The sequence below is a fragment of the Trypanosoma cruzi genome, genomic scaffold (genome assembly GCF_000209065.1).
Source record: "Trypanosoma cruzi strain CL Brener 1047053516513 genomic scaffold, whole genome shotgun sequence".
In the NCBI taxonomy this organism is placed as follows: domain Eukaryota; phylum Euglenozoa; class Kinetoplastea; order Trypanosomatida; family Trypanosomatidae; genus Trypanosoma; species Trypanosoma cruzi.
In genome coordinates, this window is record NW_001849230.1 from 7522 (window position 1) to 35320 (window position 27799).

The following is a 27799-nucleotide window of genomic DNA, read 5'->3' on the forward strand; positions in this document are numbered from 1 at the left end:
GTTTTATTTTGTTTTATTTTTTCCTTTTTTTTCACTACACTCTCCCATCCTTTCCTTCGAAGATACCTGCGTTAAGACGTTGTCACGGGCACCGCTCCACCGGCAACTGCAGTATGAAATAAAAGACGCACATACGGAGGTCTGAAGACTCTCCGCATCCCCTTTTTAATGTTTCTATAAATAAATATATTTGTGTTTATTGCCGTTGATAAATCATTATCAGTTCTTTTTTTTTTTCCCCACTTCTTTTCGCTTTTGTGTGTGTTCTCGTGGGTGCCGCCTCGTTTGTGCGTGTAAAGGCGATTGTGCGGGGTGGGAAAGACAATCGCGATTACGGCACATCTCCACCGCCTACGCCGTCGCAACGACAGCCTGCTGCTCGACGGTCTTCAGCAATTCACTCATCCTCAGCCGCCGTGCCTTTTCCTCAATGAAGCGCCACACCACAGGCGACTCCTTCACCCGCTTCAAAGGGGTTGCCTGCACCAACTCCACAAACTTTACGAGATCCTCCTTCGTAAGCAGCAGCTCCCGGGGAGGACGCAGAACCATCGTGTTATCCTCCGTGATGACCTCCTCGCCGCTGTCGCCAAGCTTTGCAATGATACTGCGACTAAGGTGCCTCACGACCGTCGGCCGCAGTGTTTTGGGGAAGGCCTGAGCAAAAAGATGTGTAGCCTCCAGCACGTCAAATGCACTCACTTCCGTCAGTGCCTGTTTAAAGTCCACCTGAAGCACCCCAGGGGTCGGTCGGTATTGCCCATACGTCTTGAAATCATTCACCACCATGATCTTGTGAAAGGTCTCACGCACGTCGATGTCCAGCCGACTGTAGTAGTCATCATCCCCTTCCGTAGAACTTAGACGGCGTCGCTCTTGAATAAGCCTGGCAATTTTTCCAGAAACATCTGGGTGTTGCTGCTGTCGGCATAAATCCGCAAAAATATCAACGTGCGTGAGGGAGACAACATGCAGCTGCAACAAAGAATAAAGGCGATCTGCAAAGACTTCCATCAGACGAGTGAGAGGGTCCAGTGCGTCTAGCGGGACATCCTCCTTCATCTGTATTCTCAAAAGAGCGGCGGCTACCGAGCACATATCGGTGGGAAGAATAAGCCGCACCGGTGCCGCATCCACGCCCGCGTATACAGATTCACAAAGCAGAAGTATTTTGGAGAGGTTACGTGGAACCGGCGCCTCCGCGGGTGAAACAATACGAATCATTTCCAACACATCCTCAGGAATAACCGACTGAACACCGAGATCGTCTGCCAGATAGTCAATAATGGGCTCAATGAGTTCAAGGTCCGTTGTCCTAAAAAGGTACAACGCACGCAAAAGACGGGAGAAGCTTGGTGGTGGAAAGCAACGCAATGTGGGAAGAATAAGCGGCACGATAGTAGGGCGTAAGTACTGCTGGTGTGGAGCGCCAAATCGAGCGAGCACAAGAAGAAGTTTTGTAAACATAGACGGCTTCAGCTCTGTCAAACGTTTAAATCGTTCCCTCGCCTTTATAAACTGCAGCAGTTGTGGGTCAAGATCACCTGTCATCATCATCCTTTCCATCGTAGAGCCATCTTCGTTGCTTTCAGCACTTTCGGACTGTGCGGTTGTCTTTGTTGCGTCGGCAGAGGCGGCATCGGTGGTCCCACTTTTCTTCTGTAGCTCCAGCAACCGCTGGCGCTTCTTCTCGGACTTTACATTTGCGTCCATGGATTCATAAATGCAATTTGCCAGAAACCTAAAATTATTCATCTGATCGTGCCCCATCTTATACAGGTTTACAAAGGCACGGTAGCTGGGAAGGGCACCCAACGGCTTTCTTTTATTCAGCACGGCAAACCGTCGTCCAAGAAGCGCAAGAAAACCCTTCGGTGGAACAATTTTAGCGCGTGCAAAAGCTGTCAGCACACGTACCAAGTCATGTGGGTCCTTGTAGTGGTTGACATGATGCACAAGGAACATACCCATAGCCTGAAAAAACTGCAAATCTCTCTTTCGCCGGCCTGCACTCATACCCATAACGATGATGCAGCGAAGTACACCCTCTGCATTCATTTCGTCACGCGCCTGAAGGAGGATAGGGTCCAATGTGGGTGCCTTGACCTCGTGTGCGTACACCTCTCCAGCATCCGCATCGTCATCAACATCGTCATCCACGTCGTTGGTTACATCATCATCCTCACCAAAGCCCTTATCTACGCGTGATGCCCGCTTTGGTTTTTGCGCGGCATCCTTCCCGGCGACAGATGCGAGCATGGCAATACGATCACGCACCATGTCTTTAAATGTAATGCCGTACCGTACAAGGGTGGAGCGAGCCCAGTGACACTCCACGATATCAAGCATCTGCCCCAAGTGAAGTTCATTCAGCCGCTCCATGACAACGGGAAACAAGACGTGTTCCTCCTCGGCGGACACAAGGCGAGGATTTTCCGTTGCTCGGAGGTAGAGCACAAGCATCTCCACCAGCTCCACAGCGTTCATTGTTCGGGCAACGGCCTGTCGTTCAGCAATCGGATGCAGCACAGAGGGTTCTGCAACCTCGTCCTCCGCCCCTAAAAGGATGTCGATAGGAGGCGAGGATGCCGTTTCGTCCGACTCATGCGGCAACTCATTCTCATCTGCCAAAAGATCCTCCGCCGTCCTTCTTCCGCCGTGTCCGTGGACGTGTGATGGCCGTCTCCTCACATCGTCGATGTCTTCATCATCATCGTCATCCTCCTCCCCATCAAAGTCCGTGGCATCGCGAAAATGCTCCGCGTGTTTTCTCCCGCCAGTGTCATCAACGGAGTCAACCCGCGTGAACTCCATAGCGGCATCCGATAATTTACTCCCAGTGCGGGATGTGGGCACCTCACGATCGGCCGTGAACATCTCAGCCACGTCTTCGTCGGACGGCGCAACATGACGTGCGGCTTCTCGGGGTTTGCCGTCGTCGGCCGGTGGGACGCCTTGTGAGGCACACCATGCCAAGCCACTCAAGACATGACTTCTGTTTATTGGACGCCAAACCGCACCCCGGCAGCAGAAACGATACATCGACGGCCGTGCTGCCCCCCACCCACACAACTTCTCCCCGTTTTCCTCCTTTGATGATTATTTTTGTTTTGTTTTTGTTTGTTTGTTTTTCTTTTTGTCACCTCCCCCTCTAATGAGAACGTCAATTCTGTTTGATTATTTCCTCCACCCCGTTCTCGCAGAAAACATGCAAATAACAAAAACAGGAAGGAGGGGAAAAAGTAAAAAAAAAGGGATAAAAAAGACAAAAACGCCGCATGGGCAGGCAAAACACACACAAATTTAAAATAAAATTATGCAGCCAACCAAACAGCTCACAAACTCGCTATATCATCGGTACGGTACCACCCAAAAAAAGAAAAAAAAGAAAGAAGAAGAAGAAGAATGAAGAAAAAAGGAAAAAAAAGAACAATCATGTGATCACAAAATATTAAAATTTAATTTGAATTTCTTCTCTCAATTTCCACTCTAGTGAAGGGCCTTGCGAAGCATTTCTTCTGCCAGGGACTTCTCCTGAACCCCACCAAATCGACGCGCCAGCTCGGATGTATACTCCCACAAACTACGGCGTTCACGAGCCAGCAGTAACGGAGAGCTCATCAGAAGCACCTGAAAGCGACGCACCTTCGCGGCGTCACACTGACGGTGGCCGAACAGGCGAAGCACATCGTTGTCTGTAGATTCTGGTGATATCTTTGCATTCCGAATGCGTGTATCAACAATGGAAGCAACGTTTCGCTCAATCCACGTGGATAGGGGCCGTGAATATAGTGCCCTGTGACGCAACGTCGACGCGCTGCTTGTGGATGCGGCATCTCTCAAATGCAGTTGCTTCATAATGTCTGCTCCCATAAAAATGCTGTAGAGCCCAACTCGCTGGAAAGTTTCGCAAACCCGCTCTTTCTCCCCTTTCAAAAGAGGCATTTGCATAACTGTCTGTCTTTCATAGACGGAGATAAGCTCATCATACACACGTTTAACAGATTTGGTAACCTCGCCCTTAGGAGCTTCTTCCATTTCCATTGTCTCCGACGTCACATCCTCCGCCGGGCCGTGATCCGGCGACGCCGTGTCATTTTCATCACCGCCTCCCAAAGAATCCGCGTGCGCGCGACGCCCATTCACGAGTGTGTTGCGGTCCTCCCACAGCTTCGCGGTGAGAGGGTACTGTGGCTGCTTCCGCATGCCAAGTATGACCGTGTACTCCAGCATGCGGGAAACGATGGAGGTGGGTACAACCTCGATCGCCAACATTGCAATTAGAGGATCGGCGAAGGACTCTACAGCAGCCCGAACCCGCACACCAACGGATGACGAGGGTGCATACAATCTCGAAAGGGCATACAATAACTCCACCCACGCAAGAATCTGCGACGCACGTAAATGCCGCTTGTGTGTATCACAGAGATAAAATATGTGATCCATAAAAGGGGCAAGTGTCAGGTGTGAGAGCAACGCGGGTTTCTGTAGGATGGTTCGCAACACGGCTTTTGTTAAGGCAAGGGAGAACGAATACGTGACACCGCGCCGCACAATCGTGTCCACAATTGTCTGCACAAGGTGTGCTGAGTCGCAGCGGGTCCGTCTGACACAGGTGGTGAGGAGCAGGAGATAATCCCGGTCCAAGTACCGTGTCATAGGGGAAAGCAGATATTCCGACAGACGCGCCAATGACACGTGAAAGTCCGCCCCAAGTTCACCTGCAATACTCAGCAAAGAAAGCAGCTCCACCGGCGACAAGTCTGAAGCCTTCTTTACACGCTGCACCACCGTTCGTCGTAAGGGCGGGCCTTCAGAAGACTTCGTATCAGCGACTTGTGTTGCCTCCACCTCAAATACGATATTTTTAAGCGCCTTGTCCATAAAATCAAAAATTACAGAAACATCACCACACCATCGCTCCTTCCGCAGCACACGAAGTATACGGAACAGTTGTCTGGTTGTCAGCCCAGAAAAGACATGGCCAACCATCACGGAATTGGCCTCGGTTACTTCCTCCTCACTCTTCTTCTCATCTTTTCCCTTCCCAATGCGAATAGCATCCCCGACTTGATCCCGCATAGAGCGATTTAACATTGCCAGTTTGTCAACAATACGCCTCCAGAAATGGTCCGGAGCGTGTGTTTTGGCATTGTTCACAGACCACATAAGTTTTATCAAAAGCTCCGGATCGTCTATAGTATTAACATCCGACAGTGCACATTCCACGACAGATCCCATGAGCGAGACTTGGCCAAAAAACAGACGTGGGCATTGCATTAAGAATCTTCGGGCCTCCTTTGCTGTTAACTTGCCATCCCGTATCAATTCCACAGTCCATCCACGCAGACTTTGTACCAAAAAAGCGTGATGACGAACTCCCACGACGTCCATAAAATAATTTGGCCAGCGTGGTCTTAGCAGGCGTGCTGCCACGTTAAGTGGCACTTCCCTCTTCTCCACAATACATGACGCCTCGTGAAGAAGAATATCCCGCTGACTGGAAGAGAGGCGGGGTTGCTTGGCACGCAACATCAAGTATTGCCGCCGCATAGCAACCACATTAGAACGGCTCATTAATGCCATTTCCTCTTCACGACGAATGTAAGTGCTTATTGCCATAATAAACTTCTCAGGAGATAGTTTGTATGGCAACAAACCCGCTTTCGCCTCCTTGGACGCATCTTTGGCAGCCTCCTCAAAGGAACCCTCCGTTTTGTTCTGTGTCACGTTTTCATGTACGGCTGGAGTTAACGATTTCTTCTGCATTTCCCCCACCACCGATGTAAGCAGCTGCGCTAGGGTCATCGAGGGGACTTTCAAGACGTTTTCCTTCTGTCGTGGCTGCGGTTCCCTCACTGTAGTGGTCTCTGGAGCTGCAACCGGATTTGATGCGGGAGCTGATGTCGCTCGAAAACAGAGACGCACCGGAGATGTCACGGCAGTAACTCTGCGTGTGGCCAACGCAAAGTGCCGCATTTCCCCCCTTTTAAAAATAAATATATTTCTTTGTATGCGTATGTATTTATATTGTAAATATAAATATAATGTAATGTAATGTTCCTTTTATCCCTTCTGTTTCCTGTTCCTTAAGCTTTTCTTTTTTCTTTTTCTTTTTTTTTTTTTATGTGTTATTTAATTGCCTTTGCTCCTCCGCCCTTACACAAATATCACTGGCACCCGACAGTCAAACATGGCACAGAAGGAATAAATAAAAAAATAAAAAATAATAAAAAATAAAAAATAAAAACACCTCTCCCTTGTTTTCACAAAAAATTATGGCAACACTTCGTTCAACACAAACACTTAAAATAATAAAAATAAAAAAGACATTAAAAAATAAATAAATAATAACCCCGCATGAGATGCGGGCGGTTTAAAGCCCAGCAGAACACAATGGACACGGTGATGTCCCTAAGCGAACCTCACGACAGCCCCAACATCGCCACATCATTTGCCGCCCAGAAACCACATCCTCTCGGCGAGGCGGAAGGCTCAAGCGTGGGTGCAGGTCCTTCGCCCGTTTTTCCTCCAGCAGCCACCTTCGTGCAGAGAAACCTCGTGCCACAATGTACGTCTCCAAACTCTCCGGCTTACACTCGGAGGGTTTATGAACGTGCACATCATAAAAGTAGAGTTGGCACGCCTCCAGTAGCGTGTTAAAGTGGGAGGAATGCATGGCCTTTGTAATAAACTTCCTTGTCGATCGGTTATTGTCATCGTGGTGCTTTACATCTCCGCATGCAAGACGTCGTGCGGACGTGTGATGGGTATGCAAGGCAAAAAAAGACCCGGCAAGTCGCAAAGCCCCCAATGCCATTTGGTTTTGACCATATGTCACGGAAAACAAAGACTGTCCCTTCACAACAGACACCCCATCGTGGAGGACGACATGCACGTCTTTCCTTTGGGTTTCATTCTCACCCTGCAATGTACGCAACAGCCGGGCCGTGTACGCCATGACACGTGGGTGATCGTTCACATCGCATTTAACAGAGAACAGCCCCTCCATGGGTTCAATGGGGCGCTGATCAAAGGCAATCACCACCGGCCGTACGTCCTCCGTGGAAGTGGGGAGAGATGTACACGCCATTCGCTGCAATGCCACCTGCGCAAACCCCCCTGGTGCAGCCGCAAGATCCACGACGGTGCGACAGGGCCACGCAAAAAGGTGGTACGCCGCGTCAAGCTCCAACAGTTTGTGTGCAGAGCGGCATCGATACATGCGCCGTTGGACGGATTCCTTTCCTTCTCTCCGTGCGTGTTTGTAAATGTGGCGAGGATGCGCCTGCCATTCACCGCCCCACCACCGGCAAGGAAAAAAAAAAAAAAGAAAAGAGCACAAAGACACAAAAAAGGGGGTCTTTGATCGCCCCACGCCACAATTTCTGTCAAAAACAAAAAAAAAGACGACAGCCGACGCAAAACACAAAGGGACACCAACTGCCATGCCTTCCGTGGCATCAAAGGTACCCACACCCTCCTCAATACAGCAATGCGGATCCCACACCGACGGTGACGCCGAGGTTGGAATAAAAACGACAACAACAAAATAATAATAACAATAATAAAGTAAAATAAAACATACATCCCAAAATGTTTACAGCGCACACACACAAAATAAAAAAAAAAAAAAAGAGAGGGGATCCAAAGACAAACCAAAATAAAAACAAAATCTCTATGATGAATCGCAGCACACACACACACACACACACACGCACGCACGCAATAAGCCCCATTTCGCCTTGGACGAAAAAAAAAAATTTAATAATAATGGGCCTCATGCTTCTTTCATGTGTATTCGCCTCTGCTTTATTCTTTTGTTACGCCCTTGTTGTCCATCACAAAAGCCTACTTTTCTCTATTCCCATGATGTCAGGGGTCTCACAGCGTAGCGTGAAAGTGAAAATAAGCCCCGTGCAGGGACACTCTCGTCAAAATGCAAAGAAATCCCTTTCAAAGCGTCTTCCCAATTCATAACAGCCATAATTTGACGAATTGTCCATAAAAGATTTGCATCCAATCGGTCTCGATTGGCAAAAGAGATGTTGGCGTCAACACGGCTCCGTATATAAGGTGGCCGTTCACCGTGTGCATACCTTAACATCGATGTATTTTCCATATCTTCTTCAGGCAAATAATTAAAACTGCAGTTTTTGTCTTTTAAAAGACTAAACTTCTTCGTTGCATAAAAGAGATGAGGTGAATATGATGCCGCAGAGGTGTCACACGAACTCAACGGCGTTTCTTCCTTTAGTCTTTTCGGTCTATTGAATAGTCTGCGACCATGACGGTTACATGCAGCAACTCTATGATTACAAGACTCATTTTTCCCTCGTCCTGGGGATAAAGCAACGCCATTTTCTAAAGAGGCAAATGTGTTGGAGGCCAGTGGCAATTGAAAAGGAAGTGGTGGTGCCGCCGTTGACATGCTCCCTCGGATTTGAACATCTGAGCAACAATGGGCGGTGTGTCCTCGGCAACTCCACTCCGCAGGAGGAAGAAGAATCACCGGATCGTCCACGTAGTTCACACTCGTCGAAGGGAAAGATTGGCGTTTCACTTCCTCCTGAGCCTTCCTCTGTAAACGTTCTTCGAGCATCCGCTTCAACCGACGCTTCCGCCGCAGCAGATAAAATTCTTCCGTATCAAAGAGCGAGAAAAGTGTCCACTGGAGCCGTGAGGGGGCTTCCAACATTCTCAGGAGAGTACTTATCGGGGTCCGACGGAGGGCGGCCTGCAACACATTCCAAAGATGATCGGAGATTTCATGATAACCCTTCACCCGGTCCTCTTGAAACCCACTGAAAGATATACACATGGCATCTTTCATGAATATCTCACGAAGTGTGCTCTCGCTATCATGATCAAAGGTTTGGACCGCATTCGAGACCAGCTTCCGCTTGTCAATACAGTGATTCCACAGCTGCAGCATACTATGGGCAAAGAGAAAGATATCCATCTCATAAGGTGTCCATGGGCTGCCATCCGCCATGTTTGACGGCAAAAACACATTTGGAGAGCCCACAGGGTATGTACTCGGGAACTTCACTGCAGAACCAAAGTTACCGAGTTTGTAATGCCTTGGGCTGTAAATAAACAGATTAAATGGAAGAGGGTTGCCGTGAATAATATGAGCTGCGTGAAGACTCTCCATCGCCAAAAGGCCGTGTTGAAGCACACACGACCAAAAATCTTCCGGTGGAACGCGAAACTCTTTGCCTCGAAGTCCGTGTGGGTCCAACGCCCACTCCATCACATTTCCCATGGGAAAGTACTCTGTCTGCAGCAGGAACGCCATACTTTCATGTGAATCGCATGACACAACACTATACGGTGAAACAGAAAAGTACCGTGTGATGTAGTCAGCCGCCTGCTGTTGCAACGCGTTCACGGAGGCGTTTCCGAGTGTGAGGCACTCCAGCTCCGTCTGCAGAGTGTTTTGCTGCGTGCCCGGTATTTCCTTGACGGCATACGGAAGGCCATCCACGCGGTGTGTCACAAGCCAGACAACCCCGTTGCAATCCAAATGGTTTGGAACAAAATCATATGCTTTTCGCCAATGTAGCCAATGCAAAAATTGATAGCGATGATGATTACAAAACCGATCACCGGGTTCAAATTCCTCTTCCTCTTCTTCTTCCTTCTCCTCTTCTTTGGAATTGACATGTCCTCTCGGTATCTCGTCCTCCGCATCACTCCCCGGGTATCCCGCAGTGGGGTAATCAAATTTAACTGGGAAATGCACGGACAAACAATTGCGCAATTGCAATTGACTCGGAAGGTCTCCTGAATTGTCTGCAGAAAAGACGGCCTGAGAATCTCCGCGGATCGATAAAGAGGAGGACAAGAGTGACGGTTGAAAAGAAAGACCAGTTTCATGGATCGTATTCCTTGAGACATGCATACCAACAGTACGGTCCCATTGTGCCGCATTGTGCAATATACATGGGGAGTTTGAAGGAGGAGATGTCTGCTCCCCCACCTGGCCGCGCAGGTCATAAAAAACACGTGTACACAGAAGTTTATTTGGAAGCGTTTCAAAAGATGTCTGGCCATCTGTAAGGTCGCGCGTGGACGCATCACATGCCACATCCTCGGCTTCACGAGACAAACGATGCGGCGTCTCATTCTGCACAGTCCCTAAACTCGTCCCGTCGTCAGAAAATCCAAAAAAGTCCAAAAAATGATTCCCTGAACTAACGTCGCCTGTCTCCACTGCCGTAGACGCATTTTTTCGCATAGCCAAGTCCATTTCCACTAAAACAGGAGAAAGGCCTGTGATATCATCTTCTTCGCGCACCTCATTGAGAAACGTATTCGTGCCCCCACCACCTTTTCCTGCTGTAGGGAACAACGGAGATCGACACTTTTCTGTTCGCACCGCACTGGCGATAGGAACAGTTTGTTCAAGCACAATGGCACATGCATCCGCACGTTGCAACATCCCATCTGTTGTGGAAATCAAACCACCATCCATCTCCTCTTCGTCCTCCTCTTCCTCCATGCGAAGCTGCACCAAGAGCTGTCTCTCATCCGCATACTCCAGATACGGTGAACACGGGTTTCTATTGGGTGGGAGGTAATCTGCATGAGTTATGTGCGGCAGCACACCACAGACTTCCCGCGATTCCATACTTAAATTATGTGACGACACACCGCGCCGGTGCGCTGACGGCGTGAAGGTTTGCGGTGAGGGTCGTTTGGCAGATTTCCGTGGAGTTGCAAGAACGGGCGTCCACGGCGGCGTCAGCATCAACGAAGAACGAATGATGTTGTCAGGCGGAGTATGCACGGAGGAAGGGGAATTGGAAGCACGATCGTCTTCGGCGTCATCTTGGCCCTCGCGGTTCTCCTCAATAAGTGAAGATGCCTCGCGCAGCGGCGTCATCGGTTCCTGGAACACCTGCGTCATCTCCTCAGTGACATCCATACGGCAGCAGCTACCGTTGCGATGAAGTAATTTTTCTGCCGACGAGCAGTTCTCATGGCGATCTATCGTCTCCTGCAGATGACGGCTTCTGCTACCATTCAACTCGGCGGAGTGAGCAGCACTAAAAAACTCATTCTCCAATCGTGCGGAAACATCGACGACATCAAAATCCGCAGCCAAAAACGTCGGCAGCAATGACTGCGGCTCCGTCCTGCCAAGCCCCTCTGCCTCGGGACTTCCGCTCTGCAGGGATTGAGGCGACTCGGGGTAATGTGGTGACATCGTTTTTGGGTCCACCGGTGTCATTGGAGAAAACACCAGTGGGTGGATTTGCCTGGCAGTCGTGCGAGGGTATAAACACTGCGACGGCGAGATGGCCCTATCCGCCAGACTTGTTGCGGAAGAATATGGTGTGCGCATCGACATGTCAACTCGCCCACGCACCCCCAAATTGTCCAGTCGCTTTTATTTTGTTTTTGTTTTTTGTTTTTTGTTTTTTTCTATACCCGTCTCTATAAACACGTAACTCTACGCTTAAATTTGGGGCTCCCTGCTTCCTCCGTCTGTGATTACACGTCGCCGTTACTCATCCTTGCAGACCAGGCCAAAACGTGTTTATGAAGAGTCCGGCGCACAGAAGAAAAGAAAAACAATACGAGAAAAAAAAAAAAAACTATTAAAAGAAATACAAGCAAGTGGCCATAAATAAGGGGCGGCAAGAAACAAGTATCTATCATGTCCATTCCCATGCATCCAACACAAAAAGAAAAAAAAAAGAGAGAGAGGAAGTAGTACAGATAACGTCACACCGCAACATGCAGACGCAAATACACAGAAAGAGGAAGAAGAAAAAAAGGGGAGGGGCAAACTCCGTCCAAATGGAATCCACACAATGACAGAAAAAAAAGGCTCATGCAGGAAAAAAAAATCCACAAGAAAAAGGAACCGGTCTATGCAAGAGCCTCAAAGTAGTGTAATGCGGCCTGGAACCATTTCACAAAACTCGCGCTCGCGCCCTTTTGAGAAAGGCACAAGGATCCAAACACCAAAAGGCCAAGGGAGGCAAAGTCAACCACAACTAAATTAGAGGCACGAATAAGCGGAAAAATAATCTCTAAAACAAAACCGTGCAGCATAACCTTCTTAGCGATAGATGTGGCATCATCTTCGGGTTTCGTAGCAGGTCGTTTGGAATCAATCGTACCTTTAAGAATGCGCTGCTCACCCCTCGCCCTTGTAAGAAAACTAGAAGCCGCAACTCCATCAGCCGCCCTTGTCTCAAGTTCCTGCCGCTCCGCCTCAAGTAAATGCTGCAACGCCGGAAGATCTGCGGTGTGAATGATGCCGCGTGTGTCCACATCCATCAAATCAAAGGCCTTGCGGAGGATGGAAGTACGCGACAGCGTCACTTTTTTCTGGCGGGCACCTTTTGTCTCCCTCTTTTGTGCCGCAGAAGAGTGTTGTAACTCCGCGTGGAGCTTCGCAAAGGCTGCCTTCTGAAGCTCAGCCGCCTTGTAGAACTCATCCCTCTGCTGCGGAGTCAGGCGGGCGCCGGAGACAAAAAAAAGTGCATCCGGTGACCAAGGAGGCCACACCACACCAAGCGTCTGGGCGAGTTTCGCAACGCCATCAGACGAAAACGCGTCTTGAAAAAGAGAAAGGCATCTGCCGCCTGCCGACCTCCGCGACGGTGCGTGCGGGGGCCTCTGTGGGGGCCTCTGTGGGGCTGCGGGAAGCTGTCCTGCCTCAGCCGCCTTTGGTGGCCTGGCAACGGGAGGACGATGGTCCTGCGTCCGTCCAGAGAACGGTGATCTGCACGTCGAAATGCCGTGTGACGTCGCTGAACGTGCCCGCGGTTGGACTTTAGAAGCCAATTTTATTGTCGAGGGCACGGTGTTAGATGTGCCTCGGCAAAAAGCAGCGTTCTGTGTGGCGAAAACTCTTTGCTTGTAAAGCTTGGCAAATCCACCCGGTGCAGCTTGTGTCGATTTTCTCTCCTTTACGCCCGTGTCAATGACCTGAAGAAATGAGTCCGGTTGGCGTGCCTTCGCAATGCGCTCAATCAAACGCAAAATCTCTTCCCTCTGAAAGTCATTGAAGAGACGCCAATGTTCCGTGCAGAGTTTAGCCTGAAAAATCCACTCGTCCAGCGTATCTGAATTAGAAGGCTGCATGACCTCCGATTGCGGTCGGGGGTACGGCGACGGTACTTCAATGGAAATGCGAGGCGGCGAACCCTCCGTCGACTTTTTGGCCGCAGCAGTTGACGCATTTTTTATACCAATCGGATCCGTGAAGCCGGTGCTTCGCGAACGTCGCGTTGGAAATAAAATATTGCCCAATTCCTTCGGTGTAGCCTTTGATGTGCATTGGTCATCTTTGGAAGGCATAGGGACAGCAGTTGGAGGCATACGATTTGATTCAAGCTGCGCCTCAGTGGCATCCAGTGGTTTTGGTGTCGGTATCGCAGGGGTATCCAAAGGCCCAGTTTCTGCAGGCGACAATGTGGCTGGAGGAATGTTTTCCGTCAAATTTTTCCCATTAGAGCGCTTCGTGGCCGGTGGGTTTGAGACCCTCCCGCTACGCAATAAAACTGTGTGTGGGCGCCTAAGCCTGTTTGATAAAACTGTCTTCTTCAAGCGCTTCTTCTCAACTGGCAATTCGACTCCTCGCCCTTTTTCCGCGTCGGTGCGTGTCTGCACCGATTTCCCCAAAGAACCCTCCGCCGCTCCTTCCGTCTCATTCAAAACGGTAAATTCAATGCCATCCGTGCTGGCGTCATGCTGCGGATTGCCGCTGGCCCTGGAATTGACGCCATCCGTCCGCGTGTCATCCACGACGTGGAAGAAGATGCTGTCGTTTGGCGACGCCTCGGAATGCACCGTGGTCTTTGGCCGTGCGTGGCTATTGGAGGTCTCCAAAGCAAACTGAATGGATTCATCCTCTGAATCCGTCCTCTGACTTCCCGAGCGGCGTAGATGAGTCGATCGCAATTCAAGATGACCTCCGCCACGTTTGGGGGGCGGCTGGAGACCGTTCGCCCGCCTCACAGAGGCCCTACTCGCGATGGAGGCGTTATGCTCAGCGCCATCAAAGGAGAAGTGGATGCTCTGGCTGTGTTCGGAGACCGCATCGTCGTGCGACCGTTCGCCAGCGGCAAAAGACTTCTTCGCGTGTTTTGCCTCTGGACGCGGCTGAGTGCTCGTACGGGAGCCCCGTTGGTTGGTGTGGTGAAGCGGCGGTTTGTCCAGCGCCGGAGACGCCGACGGCATTTGTGAGGATTGGATTAAAGCGTCCTGCATATTTTCACTCTGCAGGGAGTTGTTTGCCGTTTGCTCACGGAATACGATGGACTCCGAGTCACTCATGAACGCCCCCTTTTTTGATGTTGTTCTTCTAATTACTTCCTGTGGTCTTTTTTTTTTTATTTGTTTCTCTTTCTCTCTCCCTCTCCCCCCTCCCGTCAAGGTGCCTTCAAAAAGAGGGAACACCGCTGCAAAGGGCAACCCGCACAAAATGCCCTTCTGAGGCAACAAAAATTGAATAAAAACAGCAAGAAATAAATTGCATGGATATCATCCTCACATTTGACCCCTTCCTCTTTCCCTCTCTCTCTCTCTGTGTGTGTGTGTGCGTTTGTGTCGGGGGATAATTAGCGGGGGTTTGCCAGATATTTCTTTTTTTTTCCACCTCACCCCTTCCACTTCCCTCCTCACCCTTTCCAAGACCTGGGTGTGTGTGTGTGTGTGTGCTAAGGCACCCCCTTTCCACATGCAAAAACAATGCTGCCTTCAACTACAGCGTCCACAATTCACTCTGCCTTCATACATTTACTTACGCCCCCCAAAACAAAAAAGCAAACAAACACACACACACACACACAAATGCACATAAAAAGAATACGTGCGGGTGTGATAGATGCACTTCCAAATATACATATACAAAAAACTCAGCGATGAGCGCATACGGCTCATACCATGCAAGAGAGTACGTAAGATGGATAAAATAAAATAAAATAAAAAAAAGGAAAAAAAAAGAAAAATAAAAATAAGCGACACAAAGTAAAAATAACCTTCCAAACACACATATCCGATTCACTCCATCTTCACTGTAGACTGATGCATGGTAAGTCAATATTTGTGTGTATAAAAACCACGGATATACAAAAACACACCAACATGCATCATTTTTTTTATCATTTGCTTCATGTTAACTCTCCTTTTTTCATTATTCTTCCTCAATAATGGAAGTTGTGATCTTTTGGGTTCATCATGGAAACCATCTGTAAAGGCAGAACGCCAGTGTAAGGGGCTTCAAACTGTGAGTGCAGTTGCTCCTGCTGCATCCCTGGCGGCTGTGGTGGGTAGTACATTGGTTGTTGCGGGTAATACCCAACTGGGGCCGGTGGCGGTGAAAAATACATAGGCTGCTGTGGAAAAGAGCCAGGTGCTTGCGGAAATGACTGTGGTTGCATTAAAACTGCGGCGGGAACAACAGCAGGGCCAATGTTCGGATTAATCGGCGTATTGTTCACGTTACTCGAAATAGTCACAGGGGCGGCGGCCAACGGGGGTTTCTTCCCCGCACCGAGTGCCGGGTCATTGTTAATGTCCGTGGTGATCTTCCACACATCACTGGGCGATGGGTTAATACCAAAGTCACACGCGAGGACACGTAAGTGCAGCTCCGAATTTGTTTTGGAGTGTCCCAGCAGGTACCACTCGTCGTTCACCACGCCTCGTGTCATGTGACCCAGCGACAGACTATATGTCCCCATGAGATCGTCGGAAATGATGTTTTTATTCCACAATTCAACGCACAACTGTGCTGTCGACTCATCGGCAACCTGAAATCGAAATGTCTCGTTCCACACGGGATTCAGCGAGTTATTGATGACCTTCGTCTTGTATCCATGGTCACCCATGCGTACTCGGCAGTAGGGGTCCGGTAAGCCAAAGACTTGGCTGTCATGCAAGTTACGGGCTGCACAAATACACACCTGCAGCTTCCCCATCTCGCTCTTTGTTTATATGTTTATATGAGTATGTATATGCGTATACAAATAAATAGGATGCACTACGCCTTGCTGACACGTGTTGCTCTCTTCCCTGCGATGTGCTCAACCAAACACACCAAGCACACAGACACGCAAAGAGAGAGAGAGAGAGAGAGAGAGAGAGAAGAGAAAAAGAAAAAGAGAAAAGACAGCTCTCTATGCACAGTCACTTGCAGTCAATGCGAAGTAGCCCCCTCTTTCCTCCACCCTCTTCCGTGGGATGCTAATTGACGTTCATTTTCTACAAGACACGTGTCAGCCAAAATACGCCTACGGACCCCATGAAACAGGCGTTTCTAGCGGGATGGTATTTTGAGCGGGGGGACGCCGGATTGCATGGGTGGAGTCAGAATGCGACAAGGCCACACGAACCCGAAGGGCAAACTCCACAGAGTACGATGATGCACTCATGAGCCGCACACAACTATCCAAAACGCCTCCACACTTGTCGTGCGGTAGGCAAAATTGATACTTCGCGAGACAGTCGTCGGAGGTCGCCGAATGACGCCAAAGCTCCAGTGCAACCGTCGGGAGGCCGTACGGGTCGCCAACCCACGGGGGTGCAAGCGCCATGGCGTCCATGCTACTGCCAGCAGCGATGCTGTCATGTGTGGTAAGCGGATGATGATGATGATGATGATGAAACGACGACAAATAGTGCGGCGTGTCACGTGCCATCGGGCCACTCGCAATGAAAGGTGCCCCCAGCGACATCCCAACGCCCACAGCGGGAAGGGACGGCGGCTGACGAAAAAGAAACACTTCGTCCCACGACTTTCTCTCGCCCTCTACGAGGACACTCGTGCGTTGGCCCTCATCGCCCACACGCATCACGACGTACAGGCCGGCGTGCCGGAAGTCCCCGGCATCCTCCGAGAGGACACTGAGGTGGAGGATGCGAATTTTTATCATCGCACAAACCTCCACATTCGCTCCACAAAAAAAAAAAAAAAAAAAAGGGAAAAAAAGCAGGAGACAAAAAAAAAAAAAAAACAGAAAAGCAGCCAATTTCCCCAAATCCTCACCGCTTGGGTGAAAATTCATTCGTTTATGCAAAAATAGACGCTTTTTTCCCGCTCTTTCCTGATGCGTGTGTGTGTTGTTGTTTTTTCATTTATTATTATTTCACTGTGGGATCACTTTCAACCACACGCACGTGGTGCGGTATGACGAGGGATCCCCAAAACCGCCTTTGCGGTTTCTTTATATATATTTTCTTTTTTCTTCTTCACCGCCTTCTCCACCTCCACCTCAGCTCTGCGGTAGAAAACATCGCCACAATGGCGTCATGCGGCACGCCAGGCAGGACAGAGACGCCCATGTGTGTACATATATATGTATATATATATATGTCTGTATATTTGATCGTCTGCACACAAAGCATTCAAGATTACTCGTTCCATTTCCATTGACAGTCATTGGGGGAAGGGCGCAGATTTTAGCGGAGAGATGTAAAAAAAAAAAAAAAAAAAAAGGGAGGGAACCACCGTGCAAAAAGGTTCCTGCGGCCCAACTCACTTTCTTTCTCTCACTCTCAATTCACTTCTACGAATTCTTCTTTCGGTCCGAGAGTCTGGAGCTCCGCACACCAAAGTAGCCCACAACGTCATCGTACGTGAGCACCTCCTTCTGCAGCAGATGTCTGGCAAGCGTCTCCATCTCTGTCTTCTTGGAGAGCAAAAGCTTGTACGTGGACTCGTAGACCTCATCCACAAGCTTCTTGGCCTCCACGTCCAACTCATTTGAGACCTTTGGGCCAAACGGCTTCACAAAACGTGTGCCGTGTGTGCCGGGCGCAGGATACACCGGCCGCTGCGCAAAGGAGCTCACGTATTGGTACGCCATGTGCGTCACTTTTCGCAGATCGTCGGAGGCACCTGTTGACAAATGGTTGAAAAATATCTTCTCCGCCACACGACCGCCAAGCGTCACGCTGATGGAGTCGCGAACCTCCGTCGCCGTGCGCATGCGATTTTCGTTCGGCAGGTACTGCGCATAGCCGAGGGCGGAGCCGCCGCGTGGAACTATAGAAACCTTCATGAGCGGTTCTGCTCGGTTAAGGAACCATCCCGCCACCGCATGCCCCGCCTCGTGGTGGGCGACGACCTCCCGCTCGAATGGTGTCAGCACGCGGCTGCGGTGCTCAATGCCGGCGAGCACACGATCAATGGAACGCTCAAGATGAGAGATGTCAACAAACTCGCACGCCTCGCGAGCAGCAAGAATCGCCCCCTCGTTGCATACGTTGGCGATGTCGGCGCCAACAAAGCCGGGACAGAGACTACTCAAACGTTCCGCATAGGTGCTAATGAGCGCGCGTTCCCTCTCGCTCTTCTTTGCCAAGAGGGAACGGAAGTCAAACGAGGCATGACCCGAAAGGCCCTCTTCTTCCTTTAGACTTTGCCTCTCCTCGTCCAGCTCCTGCTGCAGCCGACTGATGGTGAGCGCCGATTCTTTAACATTTGGAGTTGCAGCCGCAGTCGCTGTCGATGACGACGGGGAGGCCGTGCTGCTGGAAGAGTCATTTACCGTCGTGGATGCGTTGGGATCGTCCCCCGCACCCACAGCCGTGTCGTCCATTGCGGTGCCTCCCTTCACTTGCGTTGCAGGATTTTCAGCGCTGTCTTCTCGGCCAGCTGTCGTCGTGGCGGCGTCAGCCGATGAATCCACCGCGTCAGTCCCCGCGGGATCACCCGTCTCCTTCAAGAGCCGCAGAGCGCTAAGGTGCACCTTGAAAATATCAATCCTCTCCGAGATGACAGGCATGTCGACATGAATAATGCGATCAAACCTGCCAGGACGGATCAGTGCAGGATCCAGCATCTCTTGCGCCACATTACTGGAAGCGAGAATCATTACATCACCTCGTTTTCCCGAACTGAAGCCGTCCAGTTGGGTAAGGAGCTCATTCAGCGTGTGCTCCTGCTCCTGCTTCTCGCCGTGACCCGCCCCACTTCGTTTGAGGCCGATGGCGTCAATCTCGTCAATGTAAACAATACAGCGCTGTTTCTTCGCCGTCTCAAAGAGCTGCCGCACACGCAGCGCGCCCATGCCAACATAAAGTTCGACAAAGTCCGAGCCACAGACAGGAATAAAACCCACCCCGCTCTCCCCTGCCACCGCCTTGGCCAAGAGGGTTTTTCCCGTGCCTGGTGGGCCAAGCAGGAGAGCACCTGTCGGTATCTTCGCGCCCAGCGCCGTGTAGCGCTCAGGCTGTCGCAGAAAAATCAACCACCTCCGTAATCTCTTTCTTTGGCTCCTTCATTCCCGCAATGTCGTGAAACCGTGTGTTGGATGTACGCTCCACACGAAACACCATGTCCTTCACTTTCTGTGACTTCTTCCCTGCATCCACGGTGGCCGCAAGCGACTTTCCAATCGAGTTGGAAAGAATCATGACAAAAACGGGAAAAAATACAAACGGAATCACCCACGCAAAGACGCCCAATCCCACAAGAACGTGCTCCGCTAGTGGTGTTCCTTTCATAACAACATCAAAACCGGCAGAGTTCGTGCCATCATTCGGCTCCTTCTTCGACTGCTGCTTATTCACCTTGGCGGTGATACATGCCGCACGCAGCATCTCAAGCTTCTCCTGCGTGTGCTGGTCATCCACCAGGCCCAGGTAAACTTTCGCCTCTTCCATATAAACCTGCGCATAGTTTTGGTAGAGATGAATGCTCTCAATAATGTCCGCGTGCTTCATAAGTGAGGCCCATCCTGTAGGCTTCCCTGACGGTTGTGCAAGTCGGTAGAGCACATACGAAAGCAGGAACATGAAAAGCACAAACAGAACGGAGCGCTCCACCAATGAATCTTCGTTGCCATTATCCTCTGCTGTGGCGGCGGAGTCATCGGACTCTCCCTCGGAATCATTTTTGCCGTCCCCAGCCGTAGGCCCTTTGCCACCCGGCTGCGCAGAGCGGAGAACGTGTGGAACGGTAGCTGCGCCCCCATCACGTGTCAAGCGTAAATTCCTCCAGCACCCCGCCATATTCCTCAATGACGGAAAAAGTGCCAGCATCTTCCGCACGCCCTGTTGGGAAAAGAGAAGGCGGTCGATGCGTCTCCTCTCCCTCCTATTGCTCTGCGGTATCATCGCCGGGCCCCCAAAGCCTCGCTGTGATACCGCTGTGCCTGGTGGCAGTGCAGGAAAAAGACGCCAAGACTCCTGCTGGCATCCGCGCGGAAACAGACGCATGCCCGACCGACGGCACATGTCAAGTCGCCTGGAAAACATGAAATCGCCGCGCCACAAAATACCCCCCTTAAACACTTCTCTCAATATGTGTATGTGTGTGTGTGTGTGTGTGTGAATGAAGGGAGAATTAAAAAGTAATAAAAAGACTGGCAAGAGTTCGGTAGTTTCCGACAACACACACACACTTTTGTCGCCATCATCTCGTATCATTTTTTTGTTTATTATTGTCGTTCCATCAAGAAGCCCAGCAGCCCCGCCAAACAGCGCAATGCATGTCTTCATACACAAAGAAGTGGGAACAAAAGACATTTGAAAAGACCGCCAAAAGTCACTCTCACACCGAATGCACGGCCCTCAACTTTCCAAATCCCCTCCCACTCAAAACGCATGGAAATAAAAATAAAAACAAATAAAAATGCCCATATGACTTAATTATCCCTAATATATATATATTAACAGATTCGCGTGAAAAACGCAACAACACCCACTCAAAGACGGAGAAACCCAAAAATACGCCGCTGCTGCTGCTACTGCTGTTACGCCTTTCTGTTAGAAATACAATGTATTTTCTCCTTTTCCAGAAATAGGCCGTACGTTGCATAGGGCCACCCAAAACTTGGGCCCGCCACACGGCAGGAATCACAATGCCAAGAAGGCCGCTTGCCGCTTCCTGCTCCCTGCGCACAAGATCAATGTTACACGCAGCTAATCTCACCCTCAACACCGTCCTCCGTCCCGTTGACAGTCAATTCATTGCCAAAGACACGATGCGCTTGTAGAGAAAAAATGTTCATTAAAAAGGCGCATGTCACACTCGGAGAGACATCCATCCCAGGAGTATGCCAAGGCAACGCACTCGTCGAAAGACACGTGAAAACGCAAAACGGCACGTGCTCAAAGAGCAAAAAAAAAAAAAAAAGAAGGGGGAAATCATTAAACCCTAAAAACCCTTCGTGCCGCAACTCTTGTCATGCATATATTGTCATTTCCATCGAATCGCCAAAATTATTCAAATGAATTCAGGATGGATGTGCCAAGTCTACCGCCTCTTCTGCGGCCCAGGCAGAAAAATCCCGCACCCATGGAAGATGTCATTTGGAAAGGAGCAGTCATGTCCTCCACGGCTGCTGTGATTGCTTCGGGAACAAAAGCCGGGTGGACTGAGGATATTATGGACAGTTGACGCCCTCCCCCACATATCTCTATCGTCTTCTCGCGGAGTCCCACCCCTTTTTGTGTGTGTGTGTGTATATTTTCTGCCTTTTAGCCAAACTCTTAAATCTTGCTTGCCGCATGTACTCTCCTCCCTCTGCACAATGCAAAGCGGTTATTGTCAATGGCTTCGGTGAACATTCCTGCTGTCGCACGCAGGACGCCCGCCCCCTTTTAGACCATTAAACCAGATTTATTCGCAGACTTCCGCACATCCTAGTAGACAAATCAGCCGTAACAAAGAAACGACGGTCTGTCCTGCAGCCCTCGCATCCAATCACCCCTCACAAAACGCCGCATCATCACCATCATGGCGCTTTTTGTTGCCACAACTCAGAGATGCAAAGCCGTCACACGCGGCACTCATATCCTCCAACGCATTCTGCATTTATTTCATCACCGCTCATGTTGTTGCTGCACCGCATCTCCCAAACCGCTGCAGGGACCCAAAAAGGAGGAGTTGTATCCTCACGCTTCCCAAAATCGCCCACAATCCCTACTGCATCAACGGCAGCCCGGAGAAACGCAGACAAACAGGCAGACAGACAGACGCCTAATCCCCACCCACCTGCCATACATGCACAACGTTGAAAAAAAAAGGGAAAAAAGAAAAAAAAACGGTAAAAACAAAAAAAAAGCAAAGAAATGCCTTTCTTAAAAAAATTCACCCGTCATTAAAATCACCTGCACATCCCTCGCTCTTTCACACGCATCGTATTTTTATCCAAAGGGCGAAGGATATGCGTAAACCCCGCCAGTTTTCATGGAAGGTTTTTTGCACACCCGCCACTGGCAAATTTATATCCCTGGGGTGCACATGACGGTACGATCATACGGAAATTTTTTTTTTTTAAGCAAAAGGAGGAAAAAAAAAAAAGGTGCAACAAAGAAATAAAAATAAAAAGGCAAAATAAGCCATTTGCCATTGACCTTTAAAAAAGTCTAGCACTTGCATCCCCTTGATTTTCTACCGGCCGATCCATCGCCACCGCTGCCAGCACGACGGTCACCACCATAACACCGCGATAAATTCACCTTGGACGCTTTTTTGCTCTTCTGCTGCTGAGAGTTCCGTGACTCTGCAGCGGTTCTTCTTGCGGTGTCTTCTGCACGTTTAAATCGATCTTCAATTTCCCGCTGAAAGTCACCCGAATCAGCGCTGCTGTACTCCGTCGTTCTCCGACACTCATCCTCGTCCTTGTTGCTATGTAACAGTAAATTGGAATTATTTCCTTCCCTTTGAGCCGACAGAGGACCTAATTGACGGGGTCCTCGTAAGAGGGTGTGAGACACCAGGGGCGGTGACGCGGGCTCTTCATCATAAATGGAACTCGTGTGGCTATCATACCGGTTTTTATCTTCCAATGAGTTCTCCTCTAAAGCCGCGGCACACTCACGAACGGAGGGATTGACTGCCACCTCACACGCCTTTAAACTTTTGGAAAAAGGCATGTCATAGGGGTCGGCATGTTTCTCAGTGACATGAGGATCCTTTGCGTCCTTGTTGTGGGCGGCGTTGCTGTCATTGCCTTCGCTCGTAGAATGGCCCGCTTTCGTTGGTGACACTTCCGTCCCCGCGAAGGATGCCGCGGCTGTCGTATCAACAGCAGAAGTGGTGCTATGCCCTTTGGGAAGCACGGAGTATTGCAGCTGTGTTCCCGCTTCCCCTGTCGCAGGCTGCAGCTCTTCGATTTCCTCCCCGCCATGCACTTTAAGCAGAGCCTGGCATAAGGAATGCAGCAGGCCACTCACGCCAATATTTGTGACGGCACTCGCCTCGTGGTAGACGATATCCGGAAGTGCGTCCAAGAGTCCCAATTGGACATCACGCTGCGTCACAAACTCCGGCTTATGGCTTGATAATTCCTTCTCCTTCGATGTCAACAGGAGGTCCGTTTTGTTCCCGACCACAATCACACTCCGCTGGTCCAATTCCGGGTTGTGGCGAGCGGCCGTGCTCAGGTGCGTCGAGAGCAGCGAGTCCAGGCTGCGTCGATCGCTCACGTCAAATACGGCCATCACGGCAGATGCGTTGCGGTGTGTTGTGGCATGTACCGCGGCGTACCGCTCCAGCCCCGCCGTGTCCCAAAACTGCAGCCGCACATGTTGACCACCACGCACATTTCGCACCACACGTGAGAAAAAATCAGTGCCGACTGTCGGCGTCACAGACCGGCAGGGGTCACTCGCAGCGGGAGACTCCTCCGCCAGCGTTACGGCCGCGTCATCCCCCCGCTGTGTGTAGGGCACACTGAGAAGTCGCTTTACAAGTGACGTTTTGCCCACGCCATAGTCGCCCACTACGACAACTTTGAACACAAACTCCAACTCTTCGTTCAACTCCGTTCCGGTGCTCTCGTCGCACGTGGCCGTAGCCGTCTCCGTGCTGGTCATCTCCTCGTACATCCCCGTAGATGCCGATGAATTTCTACGCCTCCCCGCAGTGTACGCACGGAAAGAAAAACTGTTCCTGTGGCCGTTCCTTCTCCTCCCACCTCGTATCAGCACGAGCGGGCAGAGCTGCAACACCGCCGCCCTCCTGACGTGTCTCCCCTGTCTTTATAACCTTCCCTTTTGCCTCTGTTCTTTTCAGGGACGCCGTGTGTGACTGGCGCCAAAAAAAAAAAGGTGCAAAAAATAAAAAAGCATAAAAGGACCCTCCACAAAAACTACCCAGCCGGGTCTGTAGAGCCACGCCAAAAGCCACAGCGCCCACAACACCCCCTTGCAGAAAAAAGTGTGGCAATGGAAGTGCGTGGACCCTGCCACTCCGTGAAATGCACCGTCGTGCCGCTGCCGACACAAACAAAGAGCGCATCGACGTGCATAAAAAATTAGGGAAGTGGGGAAGGGGAAGCACTAAACAATAAAAAAAACATATACTTTGAAATCCCCCGCGCTGCGCAGCAGCAACAGACAAACTATCCACCACCCGTCGGACACACACACACACGCAGAGAGAGAGAGAGAGGGAAAGGGGGAGAGAGGCATACCGAACATCGTAATACACAAATTGGGCCGCGGCATTTGACTACGACAGAGACGATAGCGCGGATGGTTGGAAAGGCGAAATGTTCCCTCCGCAACGGAGTCCCGATTCATTTATGCAAAAAAAAACATAAAAAAATACAAAAAAAAAGAACATGGCGGGGTGTAAAAATACAACAGTCGGGAATAAATCACATCCACAGCGCAGGAAGTACACCGACACCCTTATCTATCCACCCACCCACCCACCCACATCCAAAAAAAGAAAAAAGAAAGCAACTGGATGTGTGAAAATGCGGTGAGGTTCATGCGGTGTGCCTTTCCTTCATTCATAAAGAAAGTATACATGCACAATTCCCTCCATATCTCCCTCTCTCCCTCTCTCTGTGTGTGTGTGTGTGTGTATCCGCCTTCACATGCATCCTGGTGGCTGGAGCAGCACGCATAACCCTCCCATCATCACCAACGTGCGGTGTGTATTTGAGGATTATCCTCTCACCAAAACAAACAAACAAACAACAATAAAGAAAAAAAAAAAAAAAGATAACCAAAGGGGAGGCACACACACACACGCACAAACACACACAATGGGCTCTATCATCCCACAAGAAACCAACAGCAAAACCCAACCACTGAATGCAAACACAATTACACGCATAAATATAAATAACAAAAGGGGGAAGCAACAACAAAAGAGAAAAAAAAAAAAAAAGATTGACCGGATTCATCGCAACAAAACGCCCTTGGATCTCCATAAGAAAACAATAAAATATATATATTTATATATATCCTCTCCTTCCTCCTCCTCCTTTTGTTGTTGTTTTTTTGTCTTCTTTTTTGCCCCTCTCTGTTCTGTTGTCATCCTACACAACTCGCTTCGTTATTATTCATTGTTTTCCTTTTTTTTAATTATTATTATTGTTTTATTTTCAAATAAAATGTTGTTGTTTCACTCCCTTCTGTAGCTACTTGCCACCTGCAGTCTGCATGCCTCTGTTTGACATAAACTCCCCCCTCCCTCCTTCTCTTTAGTGCCCAAATAAACACATCGAGAAGGAGTAAAGAAGGAAATAAAGACAGACATTTATTTACTTTTATGCACGTGCTTCCATCTTCAAAATATTTTTAAAAAAAAAATCCATTGCGCCTATCCAAAAGCAAAAAAAATAAAAAATAAAAATAAAAAGATATTTGTGGCAATTGTTCTGTTTGTTTGTCCTGTTTACACCGTCACTGACGATCTCCCTCTTCCCACATGCACGCAATGACCCCCTCTCCATTTATAGAGAGCACGCCCATGTACTTGTGGGTGCATGTGGCATGTGCATGCATGCTTGTATTCCCCCCTCGCATATGTGTCCTTCACATTACCACTGAAAACAACAACAACAACAACAACCCCAAAGAAAAAAAAAAGTACGTGTGACATTTTTATTCCTAAATTCAACGGTTTTTTTTTTGTTTTTTGGTTTTTGGTTTTTGGTTTTCCTTCTCGTTCGTTCCTCTTCATTCCCTCCTCATCTTCTTAGCAACAAAAATGAAGGGCAATGACAGTAACAAAATTAACAAAGACAATAAAGCGCAGTCGTCGTCGTCATAAATAATAAAAATAATAAAAGTAAAAAAAAAAAAAAAATGAACAAATCTTCGTTTTCCCCCAAACACATCTCAGTCACATCCATCCATTCATAAATATAAATATAAATATAAATATAAATATATGCATACATGTGTGTAAATCCATATGTATGCACACACACACACACAGAGAAAGAGAGTAAGAGAGAAAGAAAGAGAGAGAAAGAGAGATACAAATATATAAAAAAAACGAGGTAACATATATTTATATATTCATATATCCATCCGTCTAATGTGAATGTATTTCCGCGTGTATATTTATATATTTATATATCATGAATTTTAAAAACCGATGGATGGTTTGATACGTATTCGTTGATTTCGGGTACAAATTTTGTACCCGTTCACCACAAACACCACACCTTCTCGACTGTTTTCCGTTTAAAAAAAAAAACATTTATTTATTCATTTGCGTCTCTTTTTTTTTTTTTTTTTTTATTTCCCCTCTTCCCTACATGTGGGTGTATGTAAACGGCTGCCAACAGCAGTGGCCCATACATACACACATGAATACATATATATATATTAATCCTTCTTTGCTGTAGAAGTGAAGTCACACGAGGATCGGACCGTGTCGCATTTAATCCCATCGTGAAAAGAACGAGAAGCCGAAGCATCCAACGTTGACAACGCGGTATGGCTGCGCCTCCTCATCGCCGTTGTCCTCCATAATGGGTTCGAGCGCCCCCGGCATCCATGCCTGCAGCTGCGGTGAAGTGCCCTTCGGGCTGCTGGCGATGTTGTCTGGACCCTCCGCTGGCACCGTCTGACGTAGCGCCGCCCTTCCGAGGCAAATTTGAAGCAACTTCCGTTTCTTTCGATTCCAACTGACATGAGCCCGAACATCCGCGTCCTGCGCGCCCCACCAGTCGATAGGAACATGCGTCATCGCATCCCTCCTCATGTTGACCGACGTGAGTGTGGCGTCTACAGGATTTGTGAGAACTAGTTGCTGCTCGCATTCCTTTCTGTTGTGCTCGATAGTCTCATCTCCATTGGCGGTATCGTCATGCTGCAAGCCGGCAGCCGTATCCGGAGTACCAGAATCACTAATACTGCTACTACTAGTCATTGTCATCGTGTTGGTGGCGGTGACTGTGGGAATGGGGGATGACATGAGCACGGCGGCTGTATTCATGCGCTTCCAACATAAATGCAGCCACTGTTCCACCTCCCGCACTCCCACCTGCAACTCATGTTGCCGCTCAAAGAGCTCCATAGAGTGCAGAAGCGTGGCAGCAAAGCCAACACTCCCCACCGATCCAGTACCTCCATCAAAAAGATAATTCTGAACATTCCCAAAAAGAGTCTCCCACTTATGGATAAACTCATATGTGTAGTACTCGTAGTCAAAAGTACCAGAAGAAAAATAGGCGTAATACCTGTTTTTGGTAATATCCATCAGATCGTTGTCATCCTCATTCCCCATGGTAACCCCAGCCGCCTGTAGGTACAAAGGCACGTAGTTCACATAGAGCTGAGCTAAACGAAAATAAAGTTTCCAGGCGTGCCGCATAGATTCTGCAAGAAGCCACAAAAGTGCTATTTTCTGCTGTGACCTCTGTGCCAAAACTACACGTTCAATGTACTTCCGTGAATTAAGCTCGTAGCACCGTGCCCTCCTTTGGTTGGTGATTTCTGAAGCCACAACGGCGGAAGTATCCACGACTGTGCCCTCCTGCACCGATGAGACTAATGTTTTATCCCGACGCCTGTAATAAGCATACAAGAAATTCATATCTTGAATGTCGATTGCGTCATCCCCCTCAAT

General features: G+C 49.3%; 9 protein-coding genes and 1 pseudogene across 9 annotated transcripts, besides 47 other annotated features; all 10 read right to left on the minus strand.

Annotated features, from left to right (window-relative positions):
• Nucleotides 1-3787: a sequence feature (haploid, Esmeraldo-like haplotype).
• Nucleotides 352-3042, minus strand: Tc00.1047053509895.10 (hypothetical protein, conserved; the record flags this gene model as incomplete). The annotated part of the gene is made up of 1 exon (XM_807135.1): nucleotides 352-3042. The coding sequence occupies one exon, from the start codon at nucleotides 3040-3042 to the stop codon at nucleotides 352-354; it is 2691 nt and encodes an 896-aa protein (XP_812228.1).
• Nucleotides 3100-3140: a microsatellite.
• Nucleotides 3372-3427: a sequence feature (A-rich).
• On the minus strand, nucleotides 3490-5979 carry Tc00.1047053509895.20 (hypothetical protein, conserved; the record flags this gene model as incomplete). Its single annotated transcript, XM_807136.1, has 1 exon — nucleotides 3490-5979. The coding sequence occupies one exon, from the start codon at nucleotides 5977-5979 to the stop codon at nucleotides 3490-3492; it is 2490 nt and encodes an 829-aa protein (XP_812229.1).
• Nucleotides 3788-8729: a sequence feature (areas merged during assembly that could not be assigned to a particular haplotype. This can correspond to areas where the two haplotypes were merged or to regions with more than two copies in the genome that were merged during assembly.).
• Nucleotides 6096-6126: a microsatellite.
• Nucleotides 6207-6248: a microsatellite.
• Nucleotides 6307-6354: a sequence feature (AT_rich).
• Tc00.1047053509895.30 (hypothetical protein, conserved) lies at nucleotides 6377-7450 on the minus strand (the record flags this gene model as incomplete). The annotated part of the gene is made up of 1 exon (XM_807137.1): nucleotides 6377-7450. The coding sequence occupies one exon, from the start codon at nucleotides 7448-7450 to the stop codon at nucleotides 6377-6379; it is 1074 nt and encodes a 357-aa protein (XP_812230.1).
• Nucleotides 7532-7581: a microsatellite.
• Nucleotides 7695-7728: a microsatellite.
• Nucleotides 7753-7775: a sequence feature (AT_rich).
• Nucleotides 7862-11359, minus strand: Tc00.1047053509895.40 (hypothetical protein, conserved; the record flags this gene model as incomplete). Its single annotated transcript, XM_807138.1, has 1 exon — nucleotides 7862-11359. The coding sequence occupies one exon, from the start codon at nucleotides 11357-11359 to the stop codon at nucleotides 7862-7864; it is 3498 nt and encodes a 1165-aa protein (XP_812231.1).
• Nucleotides 8730-9781: a sequence feature (haploid, Esmeraldo-like haplotype).
• Nucleotides 9623-9657: a sequence feature (CT-rich).
• Nucleotides 9782-13843: a sequence feature (heterozygous, Esmeraldo-like haplotype).
• Nucleotides 11884-14301, minus strand: Tc00.1047053509895.50 (hypothetical protein, conserved; the record flags this gene model as incomplete). The annotated part of the gene is made up of 1 exon (XM_807139.1): nucleotides 11884-14301. The coding sequence occupies one exon, from the start codon at nucleotides 14299-14301 to the stop codon at nucleotides 11884-11886; it is 2418 nt and encodes an 805-aa protein (XP_812232.1).
• Nucleotides 13844-14397: a sequence feature (areas merged during assembly that could not be assigned to a particular haplotype. This can correspond to areas where the two haplotypes were merged or to regions with more than two copies in the genome that were merged during assembly.).
• Nucleotides 14398-14808: a sequence feature (areas merged during assembly that could not be assigned to a particular haplotype. This can correspond to areas where the two haplotypes were merged or to regions with more than two copies in the genome that were merged during assembly.).
• Nucleotides 14780-14833: a microsatellite.
• Nucleotides 14809-15228: a sequence feature (heterozygous, Esmeraldo-like haplotype).
• Nucleotides 14934-14980: a microsatellite.
• On the minus strand, nucleotides 15171-15947 carry Tc00.1047053509895.60 (hypothetical protein, conserved; the record flags this gene model as incomplete). The annotated part of the gene is made up of 1 exon (XM_807140.1): nucleotides 15171-15947. One exon carries the CDS (start codon nucleotides 15945-15947, stop codon nucleotides 15171-15173), a length of 777 nt encoding a protein of 258 aa, XP_812233.1.
• Nucleotides 15229-15958: a sequence feature (areas merged during assembly that could not be assigned to a particular haplotype. This can correspond to areas where the two haplotypes were merged or to regions with more than two copies in the genome that were merged during assembly.).
• Nucleotides 15959-21594: a sequence feature (heterozygous, Esmeraldo-like haplotype).
• Nucleotides 16086-16133: a microsatellite.
• Tc00.1047053509895.70 (hypothetical protein, conserved) lies at nucleotides 16260-17033 on the minus strand (the record flags this gene model as incomplete). Its single annotated transcript, XM_807141.1, has 1 exon — nucleotides 16260-17033. The coding sequence occupies one exon, from the start codon at nucleotides 17031-17033 to the stop codon at nucleotides 16260-16262; it is 774 nt and encodes a 257-aa protein (XP_812234.1).
• Nucleotides 16610-16632: a microsatellite.
• Nucleotides 16928-16989: a sequence feature (A-rich).
• Nucleotides 17316-17350: a microsatellite.
• Nucleotides 17443-17463: a microsatellite.
• Nucleotides 17535-20501, minus strand: Tc00.1047053509895.80 (annotated as a pseudogene).
• Nucleotides 20277-20304: a microsatellite.
• Nucleotides 21595-25392: a sequence feature (areas not merged during assembly with more than two copies in the genome that could not be assigned to a particular haplotype).
• Nucleotides 21929-21953: a microsatellite.
• Nucleotides 21993-22048: a sequence feature (A-rich).
• Nucleotides 22345-23808, minus strand: Tc00.1047053509895.100 (hypothetical protein, conserved; the record flags this gene model as incomplete). Its single annotated transcript, XM_807142.1, has 1 exon — nucleotides 22345-23808. One exon carries the CDS (start codon nucleotides 23806-23808, stop codon nucleotides 22345-22347), a length of 1464 nt encoding a protein of 487 aa, XP_812235.1.
• Nucleotides 24358-24389: a microsatellite.
• Nucleotides 24624-24643: a microsatellite.
• Nucleotides 24891-24937: a sequence feature (A-rich).
• Nucleotides 24950-24977: a microsatellite.
• Nucleotides 25154-25179: a sequence feature (AT_rich).
• Nucleotides 25290-25330: a sequence feature (AT_rich).
• Nucleotides 25393-25670: a sequence feature (heterozygous, non-Esmeraldo-like haplotype).
• Nucleotides 25507-25528: a sequence feature (AT_rich).
• Nucleotides 25550-25576: a sequence feature (AT_rich).
• Nucleotides 25671-26433: a sequence feature (areas merged during assembly that could not be assigned to a particular haplotype. This can correspond to areas where the two haplotypes were merged or to regions with more than two copies in the genome that were merged during assembly.).
• Nucleotides 25769-25789: a microsatellite.
• Nucleotides 25989-26030: a sequence feature (A-rich).
• Nucleotides 26079-26140: a microsatellite.
• Nucleotides 26157-26199: a microsatellite.
• Nucleotides 26282-26317: a sequence feature (AT_rich).
• Nucleotides 26434-27799: a sequence feature (heterozygous, non-Esmeraldo-like haplotype).
• Nucleotides 26447-26469: a sequence feature (AT_rich).
• Nucleotides 26522-26553: a microsatellite.
• Nucleotides 26609-27799, minus strand: Tc00.1047053509895.110 (hypothetical protein, conserved; the record flags this gene model as incomplete). Its single annotated transcript, XM_807143.1, has 1 exon — nucleotides 26609-27799. A coding segment is annotated over one exon (1191 nt), but the record flags the coding sequence as incomplete, so codon positions are not given.